This window comes from Schistocerca americana, chromosome 11 (assembly GCF_021461395.2).
Source record: "Schistocerca americana isolate TAMUIC-IGC-003095 chromosome 11, iqSchAmer2.1, whole genome shotgun sequence".
Taxonomy (NCBI): Eukaryota; Metazoa; Arthropoda; class Insecta; order Orthoptera; family Acrididae; genus Schistocerca; species Schistocerca americana.
The window spans coordinates 101525194-101537065 of NC_060129.1; the positions used below are offsets into that span (position 1 = coordinate 101525194).

Consider the following 11872-nt stretch of genomic DNA (forward strand, 5'->3'; position numbering starts at 1 on the left):
CAAAAATCTAAACGACAAGACTGGTCGCTGCAGTGGACTGAGGAAACTGCTGACGTAATCGGCGCCCGGCGCTACCAATAGAAATGGCAAATGGTTAGATTCACGACACAGTTTTGGCGGTACAGCTGCAGGGTCGCTGGCGTTTGCAGAAACGAAAAAACAGGGAAGTTGACGTGAAGTGTTGCGGACAAATCTGATACGTGACGATACCGAACGATGGACCCATGAAATACCTTTCAGTGTGCCACTTACATGCAGTTACCGTAGCTAGCACGGTGGTTGTCTGGAGGCGTGAACATCCGTCGTTTTCCTTTCAGTTCTTGCTCTGAGGGGGATAGCTTGTTGATGTACAGAGTATCCAATAATAAATCAATACTCCAACGTACAGCTCTAAAACCGGCAATGTACTTACAACGTGCAGCCCATATTTTTATAGGCAGGCATGTTGATGATTTTGCGCTGATATATCCAAACTTTTCTCGATACATGGGGAGCAGATAACGGTATTTTATTTTATGTCGATACATCGGTTACTGCACATTTTAAAAATATCAAGTCATAGACAAGCTCTATCATTCCGCAATCAAAGTCTGTTAAAACCTGTCGTGCGGCCATCAAGACGTCGGAAACCCTTTCCCAGGAGTCACCTCAGTACAGGTGACAGCGCGGCCAACACGCTGCCCTTTTATACCTTGCATACGCGATACTGCTGCCATCTGTATGTGTAGATATCGGTATCCCATGACCTATCAGCTCAGGCTGTCTCTGCCTGGAAGCACCCGGGTGGTTCTACAACGCAAAAGACCTGCTGTCAGTTAGAAATTAGAAACTGCTTGAAATTGTACGTAGACGGAATAGATTTTAAATAAGCTAAACATGTATTCAAAATAACTGATGCCTTGTCATCCACAAACTAAATACTTTCCTTAATGAAATGTGGTCTCACAATTTAATTAACAATATAGTCAAATTGCACACCATCGACTGCTAGGCACATTTGGAATGGCTGAGAGAGAGAGAGTGAGAGAGATGAACTGGACAAGCTACATTGGATGATACGTCATTGTGTGGTCTGGCTCGTATTATTGACATATATGCTGTTCATTACAGACTCTATCTTTCAGTGCTCCCCGTAGAAAGAAATCGAGTTGAGTCAGATCAGGGTACCTGGCTGGCCTTTGTACTGCAGCATTCCGTCCCATTCAACGGCCGGGAAACTTTCCATTCATTGGTCGCTTTGGAGCAGGGGAGGGTCTGGGCAGCGGTCGTGTTCGATCCACATACACTGTCGCTTGTCCAGGGAACTCTCTCTAGAAGAACAGGCTGGATGTTAGTAAGAATATGTGCATACGTATTTCCATTTAATCACCCCGTGGAAGAAGTGAGGTCCCACAATGCAATTTCGTATCGTGCCACTTGATACATTAATAATAAGAGCCTGGTACTTCTGTTCTGATGATTTTCAGAATCGTCTGCCATGCACTGCAGCGCAGAAAGACAATATTTTAAGCCACGTTCGAAATCACGTCCTCAGGAGTTCCCTGTGGAGTGTCAGATGGCAAGGGTGGCATTAATGTAAATGTGGGGTGCGAGTGACACTCGTCTGCTGAACCCTCATTCCTTGGCTGTACGTCTGGTGCCACTGTGCCAACTGATAGGCGTCGCAGCCAGAGCAGCTTCCTCAAGTGCCCTGTCGGCTGCAGCCTTCGCCCTGTCCTCTGTGAGACGTCGAAGCTGCCTCTTCGCAATACTGACTTAATAATGCGTGCAAGGGTCTGGCGGGATGAACGACGACGGAAAGGACAGACATTCCTGTTTCGACAAAAATTTCTTTGACATTCACCATATAAAAGTAACAGTGTACACGTCTGCATGCAACGTAAATTGTACCAGAAATGACCTGCATATGGAAGACATAGTTGCTTGGTAGTTCTGCAGTGCAGACAAGTAAACAGTGGAGGGGTCTGGTACAGTGGCGTAGCCTAGGCTGGCCGTGTTTTGTTTACAGCGGAGCACCGTGTGTCTGAAACCTCGTGAGCGAGCGAGCTAGCGAGTGCCCGTCCTGCCTACCCAGCTACCTCACGAGGTGCTTCTACGCGGTGTTCCGAAATGCCGTGCCGGCGCTTCCGCGGCGCACGCCTTAAATCGGTGGCGACGCACTGAGCACACCCATACGGGCAGCGTTCATTTTTAGGTAAATCAGTTGGCACCACTGCGAGACAGCAGACGATAGCCACCTCCCGAAACACAACATTGTGGAGTAAATTACATCCACACAGGAACAGAAATCAAAAGCCAGGGTTGCTACATCTATTACGAATATACGTCAGAACCGAATGCCTGTTCATCTAAATGCATTTTCATCTACAATTCCCTCCTAAATAGATGGATATATTCCGAAGCGATTATAAACGAAATGTGGTGTAATTATACCGGACAACTGAAGACCTGCTTTTCCATTGTGTTTCCTCTAAGAGGTAAAAGTTCCCCTTGATTGGGTGGATTGAAACGCAACCACTCTTGTGATACGGGAAACTCGTCATTTCACGCGTTTTATTACTCAGATTCCTACTTCCTTTTTGTCATTGTGTGTACAACGTCATGCGTATCGGTTATTTAGTGTGTTGTCAGGAGTTAGAAAGCTTACTGGTATTTTAAGAGTATCAGCGATTATTTGTTTACTGTAGAAACGGATTACCGCACTTGTATTAAAATTTGCTATGAGAACGGGTTAAAATGCATCGTGGTTTTAGGAATATTATATACTGCTTTTGGTGAGTATACTAAGAGTGAAATAGGTGTTTACGACTGGTATAAACCTTTCGAAGAAGATGAAGATGAGGATGACGAGAAGGTCATAATAGAAGACGAATTGAGAGTCAAACCAAACGATGCGTAAACCAACACTCAATCGTCTCGGTGACAGATGGCCAAGACCACTGAAATGTGAATGTTACGTTTCTGACAGTAATCTTCGGTTTTAACAGTACAGTGCACCACGACTCCTTGTCCCAAGATGAAACGGCCAGTAGGCAGAACTTCTCACCAGCTCAACCCCGATGGCTTGAAGCAACACGGAAAGGTGTCCGGCTTTGTGGCGGAACAATTCATTGCTTCTGCACTGCGATAACGCCCCTGCTCACAGTTCGTTGCGTGCTTGTGCATGTTTGGCTAGAAACAATACTGTAGTGATGTCCTTGGCCCCACGTTCGCTCCATGTGTGACATTTTGTTCTCAAAAATAAAGGCAAACCTTAAAGATCTGTCTTTTACATAAGAGGTGAGATTCAAACTGCACCTCTCAGAGAACTGAACACTACTGTAAGGATTGTTCCAGCATTGCAAGAACCACTAGAATAAATGTATAATATGTAATGGGAAATATTTTGGTGAAGACGATATTGATGTAGACTAATAAATAAACGTAGTATTGGTTTCCACATTCATCGCTGTTGCTTCCACTATCATATTTTCCATTTTGGTGCCAACGTCACGACCCCGTCACCGTCTTCTAAGAGGAATGTCGTTGGTTCACCACCCAAGTTTCGTCGATAGAAAAGAGTTCTGTTAATTTCCTGACTTGTATCAAGTATTTGCATCGCCAGTCAGTAGTGACTTCTCTCTAGAGAGACCTTTCCTTTACATAGAGGTCTTTTGCAAGTAAATCGCATTTAATGGAGTGTCTTACGCTAAACAGCTTTCTTCCAAGGAAAATAATTTTTTTTTGTTTTTACGGCAACAACTAATTTGTGTAATGTCGGCACCATTTTTTAGCCATACAAAAGTACCTATGGTTGATGAAATTACCGATTTTGAGAAGCTGCTTGCAGTGATGGATTTATACTCCAAATTTCTTAGTGGTGTTTCTTGGCGATTCTGGCAAACCGTGTGGTTTATTTTCGGGTGCCTTTCTGATGCGTCCAATAGCAGTAACGCTGACTTTTGTGTAAACTACAATCCTTTTATTGTGACAGGCAACATTAGCCCCCAGTTGTTTCTGTTCCGACTCTTTAATACAACCCGTGATTGCAATAGAGGTGACTGAGCCATTTTTACCCCAAAGATCGCAATTCTTTGCATTGTGCAGATTTTCCTGTGATGTGGTGCGCTAATCGATCAACTCTGAATAACATATTCGTACATGTCCACAGAGCAGGATATAGAAACATGTGGAATAGGTTCCCATGTATGTGAGTGGACCTCAGCTCTTAAGTGACAGAACCCAGTATGTTGTCCTCAGTGGCGAGTGTTCGCCATAGGCAGGAGTTCTCCAGAAAAGGGTGATGGGACCGCTGTTACTGTCTGTATACACAAATGATCTGGTGGACAGATATCTGCAGCTGTTTGCTGATTGTCCCCTAGTGTACAGTAAGATGTCGTCGTTGAGTGAGCGTAGGAAGACACAAGGCGAGTTGCACAAAATTTCTAGTTGGTGTGACGGATGGCAGCCAGCTGTAAACGTAGAGAAACGTAAGTTGATGCAGGTGAGCAGGAAAAACAGACATGTAGTGTTAAGGTACAGCAGTAGAGGTGTTCCGCTAGACACAGAGGCGTCGCCTAAATGTCTGAGCGAAAGTTCGCAAAGCGATACGAAATGGAACGAGCGTGAGAGGACTGTGGTAGGGAAGGCGAGGGGTCAACTTCAGTTTGTTGGGAGAATTTTAGGAAAGTATGGTTGGCCTGTAGATGAGGCTGCATGTAGGCCGCTGGTACGACCTATTCTCGAGTACTCCTCGAGTGTTTGGTATCGGCAACAGGTAGAATTAAAGGAAGACAGCTAAAGGACTGTGAGCTGAGCTGCTAGATTTGCTACCGGTAGTTTCGAGTGGCGCAGAGGTATTGCGCAGAAGCTTCAGGAACTCGAATCGGAATCACTGAAGGGGAGGCGAAATTCTTTTCGAGGAACTCTGCTGAGAAAACTTAGAGAACTGTTTTTCGAGGCTGACTGCAGAACAGTTCTAGTTCTGGCAAATGTACACTTCACACAATGGGCGCGAACATAGGGTGAGAGGTATTGTCGCTCGTACAGAGGCATATAGGCAGTCGTTTCTCCCTCGCTGTGTTTGCGAGCAGAAAGGAAAGAGGAAATGACTGGAGTCGGTTAGGATAACTTTTTATGTGTACCAGTTACTACTTTTGTTTCACATGGTTGCTGCTCTACCTACCATTGATTATTTTGTACTAAATGCAGCAGTTTTATTACCTCTGTAGTTTCTAGTTAGTATTTCAATTGTCTTTGGAGCTTCTTACTGGCTCTCTCGCTTGGGATTAGCCTTTAACTTGCATCAGCTGTGGGGAGAGGTTCTCGTGACATTGGTTAAAGTTCAGCAATGCCAGATCTGTACAAGTATTTTGATATTTGTAAGTGAACATGCGATAATGAATCAACACTGTCTGTTTCTATTTCTTACAGACACCTGATTTCTTTCTGGCATGATCTAATTTATGCATAGCATTAGATACAGGAAATATAGTACTTTTTTGAGACTGGTCTAAAGTTACGGTTTAAGTGTTTCTACTACTACTGAAACAGAAATTTAATTCAAGAGCAGCATAGTTGGTATACTTTTCAGTTCTGAAGACCTTTTTAACTATACTTCCTGTAGCGGTGTGTAACTTAGTTTGTGTGCTGAATTTTCAAAAATTGCAAAAAGTTACACAAAGTTAACATTACTGAGTATAGTAGTTGTGCAGGATACCCTCTGCCACAGACCATATGGTGGCTTGCAAAGTGTGTAAGTAGGTGGAGAAGAATGTTCCAGTGGATGTATCTCTTGTTGCATGCATGATTATATGAGCACATGTGATGATTATTATGCAGTGGGTAGTGTGTGTGTGTGTGTGTGTGTGTGTGTGTGTGTGTGTGTCGACCTGGTGCCCTTGTTGTATTTGAAATATGTGGACCAACTTATTGTGTACGAAGCAGTGACTTATATTTTTTGTCGGTATGTCAGAAAATTTCCATGTTACTGGTCTGAATCACTTAGCTGTCTGGTGAGGAAATTGTATTTCAGTACTTACAGATGTGTATAGTTTCTAGTGTTTTCTTCCTAAGTGAGAGAAGGAATTGGTACCCAGAGAAGGTAGTTTTAGGGGTGTGTTTGAATGTAGATGAAGGATTGGGTAGCAACTGCATGCCGAGGAGAAAGGAGGCGGATCTGTGGAGTGAATTATGAGGAAATGTGCCAAATGAATTTGTTAGGAAGTGGAGTGCACCTATTTTTAATGGCAGATGGCTGAAGTTCTTGCTTATGGGCTAGTGCTGTGCATCTATCTGTAATACGCTGGTTAACCCGTATCGCAGAAGCGAGATTTCTAGATTTGTGACTTGTCGCTCGGAAGAACTGTATTCCGAATTGTTGGCAGTTCTGCGGCTGTTAATTTATTTCATTTGGTGTGTGTGTGTGTCTCGATAGTAGAGAGTAAGTGTGTCGATGTTTTGTGCAGGAGCCTTTCTGAGGCAGAGCGAGGCAGGAGGCTGAGAGAGGCGGCTGAGGTGGGGGCGGTGGAGGAGGTGCGGGCGTTGCTGGCGGCTGGGGCGGACGTGGTGGCGAGGGGCGAGGTGGGCGGGTTGACCGCCCTGCACTGGGCTGCACTGAACGGCCACGCGGCTGTGGTGCGGCTGCTGCTCTCTGCGGCGTCCGACCCCAACGCCAGGACTCAGGGGGGGCGGACGCCGCTGCACTTCGCAGCACTGAATGGCCACACAGAAGCGGCGGCTGCGTTGCTGCAGGCCGGAGCCGACAGGGGGGCGACAGATAAAGATGGGGACACCCCCCTGGACATCGCCAGGGAGGAAAACCATCAGCAGCTCGTCCAGATGCTAACACAGCGTTAATCTGTGCCAGTAGAGAAAGTGACATCATATACTTCATTGTACATGATATTAAAATAAAAAATTGAAAAATATATCGCTTTCTCTATTCATTTCTACCTTTTGCAGTCTACACAATTACTTCAGTAACACCACATCTACTGCAACATCAAGAAATATCTGTAAACCAACGTGACAAACCTTCCTTTTGAGAATTCACTATGTAAAACATTTCACAAGCAATTTCTGCAAAAGCTCTGCAACAATTGCAAAATACTCCATCATTCATAAACTCCACTTCTCTCTCCCTCTATGTCTTGCGTTTCTCGTCCCACATACAATATTCAAAAGCTTACAAGAATACAGCCTACGTCTTTAACAACCGCCTGTATTTCGAAACGTGAACGCCCAATCTCTTCCAAGAGACAAATTCGAGAATAGCGGTTGATGTGTAACACTTTGCCCAGCCGCAATAACGTCACTTTTTCCCACCAGTCCGCTACATTACCTAATTACTGCAAACTATTTGCTAGCAGTGTCTATGGTGCTACATTACATCACTGCAAACTGCACCATTCTCATATTACTGCCATATAAGCTGTTCAGTTAGAATCTGTCTTCACTTCCGACTTCACACTGAATTCACTTCCGTGCGTGCACTGCACAAGTACTTTTCGTGTTTAATTGTAATGTCACATTGGTAGCAGTGCTCACACCACATCATGCTCTAAAGAGAATTGAAGAACCACCTAAAATAATTCCTCTCCCACACACCTCCCTTTCTGCTCTTACAGAACAAACTACCATCTCTCAGGGAATTATACTCAAGCGCGTGGGACATGCAGCCATCACTGGAATTATACGGCAGTTTCCCCAAATTACACTTTTGCGTCTCTGTAGACGCTTTTGAAGCAGACCACATTTGGAACATTCATTCCCCTCTCTGCTGTGATACAATTAGACTTGGCATCCCCATGCGTGCATGTGTGACCAAAGTGGCAGACTGCATTCTGAACAAGAGCTTCTGTGGCCCTGATGTGGCGGCGTTACAGACGGAAGCTCCTTACCATTCTCTATGAGGAAGCAGCGACGGCACAATGCAGTATTGACTTGGTGAGTGATCTTCACGGCATATATACCATTTATCTGCAAAACAGATAACACAATTTAAAATTGAGTCCTGAATATTGTAAATCTTTATCTTCAGACTTGTGAACCATAACCGCACCAGATCTACTATCGTATTTATAGTGCAAATGAAGATAAAATGTAACGCATCCCGTTTGCTGTCAAAACTGCTTGAGAATTCACAAGATAACGCCTTTCTGAAATAACTTACCGATTTGGAAAGTCTGAAATGATAATTTCACAGATACATTCTGGTGTGTGGCGGAGGATAGTTTGAGTACCACAGCTGTTTCGGCCTTTTACTGTTGCAGTCGCGGTGTGAAGCACTGCTGGTAAGCCACTGTGTGACCTCCGTTCTCCTTAATTTTTACTTTCACGTTCCCTCCTTAATTTTTACTTTCACGTTCCTTCTACTGAGACATGCGTAGCAGGTAGCAATATATCGGTTGAGTCAGGTGTAGAGAAACTGAAATAGAGCTCATGTCTTCTTCATGTCCCTGTTGTACTCTCATAAAAATGTTTGCAATCGACTGTAAAATTTCACGTCGACAAGAATAAAGTTTTGATCTGTCTTTGCTAAAGTTATCGCTTCCCATTAAGACTAGCAGAAGGGCCGAGTACGTCTTTCAAACACTGACTTTGAAATTGCATTGTCCTGATTTTCCTAAAAGCTGCCTCAGAACAGTGGCAGACAGGGTCCTTCCGCACACTAGGCTTGCTGTAACTCAGCCACCAATCAAGAACCGAGCTGAAATTTTGCCATTCGTATTGACATGCTTCCCAGATATCAGTGATTTCGGAATGGAGGATTGTAGAATATTAACTAAAAGACCGTCTCAGGTTAGTCCTCAGTGACGATGCGAGAAATATCGTCCATGAAGGGCTCTGAATAGAAAGTAAGAAACCCGGAGAACATCTGGCGTGCATTTCCTCGCCATGTTACAGTTTTAGGTGGAACCTTTAACCTACCATCTCTGCAGTGGGCGACATAGGTGGCTGAGACTGACGCCAGGGCCAGGGAATCGTGAGAAACTGATCCAAGTGCTTTACTCAAAAACTACCTCGGGCCTTTAATCTGAGAAACGGGTCGTGAAGACAGCATCTTAGGCTTGCAAGTGACAAATAGACCCGAACTTTTCGAATCTGTCAGGGTAGAATGGGGAATCAGCTATGACAAGAGCGTTACAGTGTCACTGAATACGACCGTAAACATAAATAGAAAATAAGTTGGGAATATTATTGTGCTTAGCAAGAGCGACGAGAAACGGGCTTCAGCTTTCCTTTCCTCTGCAGGACCAACAGCGCGGGTATCAGTGGAAGAAGTTGAAGAGCATTGTGACATACGCTTCAGACAGGTGTGTACTGACCAAATGCGTTTGAAGCCCGGTTTCACAGCGATGAGTTTACGGCACTTGTTTTCATTTAAGTGCGCGTCTGCGCACGCCAGATCACGAGATAACAAAGATATTTCTGAGATCCGAATTTCATCGATAAAAATGACGCCAAAGAAACAGTTGTTTCCGGAAAGAGCAACATATCTGTAACATGTTGCATTACTCTCTACGTAACGAAAGCCTGTGTAAACATTCGGTCTTGTCTCTTAGGCAGAAACGCTTAGAACGCTGTTATTCACGTGCAAACAGCAACAGTTAGCGTCGGACTGCCCACGCAAACGGCCGGCGCAGTCGCCGAGGGGAAACTCACAGGTGGGGGAGCGACGCAGAATGCGGACAACGAATCGGGCCGAGGGCCGCGCATTCGCAGAAGCAGCGGCTGGGCGGGAACAGGCGGTAGAGGGGCGTTCCGACCACGGCGGCGGAGAAAAGACCGGCCACACGACAGGGGGGCCGAAACTAAAGCGGAACGATTACTTCCCACATAAAATGTGTAATACTTTTTAGCGATTAGAGCTCCAGTTCTGCTCAACAGTTTAAAAATCGGCGATGATCGCAGACACCAGCGTCCGGCTGCCATTTACTGTCCCGGTATTACAAAGATATTTTCTCCCGCCCGCCCAGCAGTTTCGCAGTTACGTCACAGCACGCTACATCTGTCTAATGGCAGTCCACTATGTACTAACACTAAACATTATTTCGATAACAACCTCTGTTAAAATTAGTGCGCTGGATGATTTAATACATGTAATGTATTATTTTTGCTGCAAGTCTCAATGACATGTATAGGAACATCCGTTGACTTGCAAGCTGTCATTACTATCGATCCAGAAATCAACAGCGCAACGGCAGTTCTTTTGAGGGATGGGTTTACACCTGGAAAAGTCCAACTTTATCCCAGCAGACGTGCAATTGCATGTTCTGTCGCTGAGACATTCCGCTTAAATATTTACGCGCCATCCGGGACTGACGTTACACATGCACGATCGGATGTCCCACATCTTTTGGTAAATATGTATATGTGAAGCACATGCCACAGATGCGAATTAGAGGCTAGTTAGTACATCGAACAATTCGCCTGCAAGAGAGCTGGCCGATTTCAATCTAATTTGTATATGTCATTTGTCTCCAAAACAAATGACTCTGATTAAAATGTTGGCCCTGAATATTGTTAATATTTATGTTTAGACTTCCTTTACGTATTTGGAACCTCTGAAATGATATATTTTCACAGATAGATTGTGACAATCACTGTACCTTACAGTGGACATGACCATTGATTGTAATTAAATTTGTTGGCCTAGCTGTGCGAACGGAAAGCTCCTCTGTTCTGTAACCAGTTACTATTAAGATAGAGATGGAACTGTCAAAAACGTACGGTACAGGTCCAGCGCGACAGCCGTCTGGAGGCAGAAAGGGTGCCAGCATCACAGAACCAGCAGACGGATTCGATACGCCCGCGCATGCGCAGAAGTACGCCTTCTGCTTTTCGCTCGGGCGGCCACCGGCCAAGTGCAGAGTTTCGTAATGCAGATTTTGCGCCTTTTGCGGTGAGTAACTCTTCACGAACACAGTAATTAAAGGATGCAGAGAGAGAGCCGGGAGGACGCATTGTCAAAGGCATTCTGAATGTGGTCACCTCTCAAAACCTCTGCACTCCCTCCGCATCAAACAAGAGAGCTGCTGGGGAAAGATTTTTCAGCGATCGAGTCCCGTATTTTCTGAGACAGGCAAAAGGCGACTTCGTCAGCGCACGACATTTTAATTGTATTTTAAGGGCGATAGACTCAGAAGGCGCGACACCTTCTGTGGTGCCCTGCAAAATCTGACTGCAGGTCTGGACACGGAAGCCGTAGTTGAGCGGCGCGCCGTTACACGTACTCACTGCACGTACGTCTCGGCAGTGTCAGCTTCGAGGCCTGACAGACTCCACATCACAGCGGCGTGTGAGTAACTGTGCAGGATTACGAAGCAGCCCCTGTCAGCTTTTCCGACCACCACCCTGTAATTGTTATTGCAAAATGTCTACACAGTCCCAAAATAATTCGCAGAGGATACTGGAAATTAAATTTTAACCTGCTCCACATAACATAGGTGAATATGGATTTCATTGCTCGGTAGAAATCGTGGGTTAACCGGAAATGTTTCTTCCGTAACGCGAGTGAGTGGTGGCTGAACCTTGCAAAACCAGGTGGTCGGAAATTATTTACAAATGTCGCCTACAGGATTGAAGTGAAGCGTGAATTTTATTTTGAATTATTTGATACTTGTAAGAATAACTACTACACTCTCAAAAAAATAATTCGTTCACGTGACATATCAGACTGTAAATAATACAAAACATGTTGGCAAGTCCTACATACGACTTACTTATCTACAGAATTTTCATTTGGGGAATGGTAAACAGTTACATTATGTATAAAATGCTACACAGGCAACCATGTCCTCCAGATAAACTCATGTGTGTTAACTGGAGAAACACTGGCCACGGTGGCTGGAAAGGAACAAGTAGGGGCGAAGCCTTCGACTGCAGGCGC

General features: G+C 44.9%; 1 protein-coding gene across 1 annotated transcript; it reads left to right on the forward strand.

Annotated features, from left to right (window-relative positions):
* The first annotated feature begins 5946 nt into the window (after window positions 1-5946).
* On the forward strand, window positions 5947-6837 carry LOC124553309 (ankyrin repeat domain-containing protein 54-like). The gene is made up of 2 exons (XM_047127188.1): window positions 5947-5993; window positions 6447-6837. Exons 1-2 carry the CDS (start codon window positions 5947-5949, stop codon window positions 6835-6837), a joined length of 438 nt encoding a protein of 145 aa, XP_046983144.1.
* The last annotated feature ends 5035 nt before the right edge of the window (window positions 6838-11872 follow it).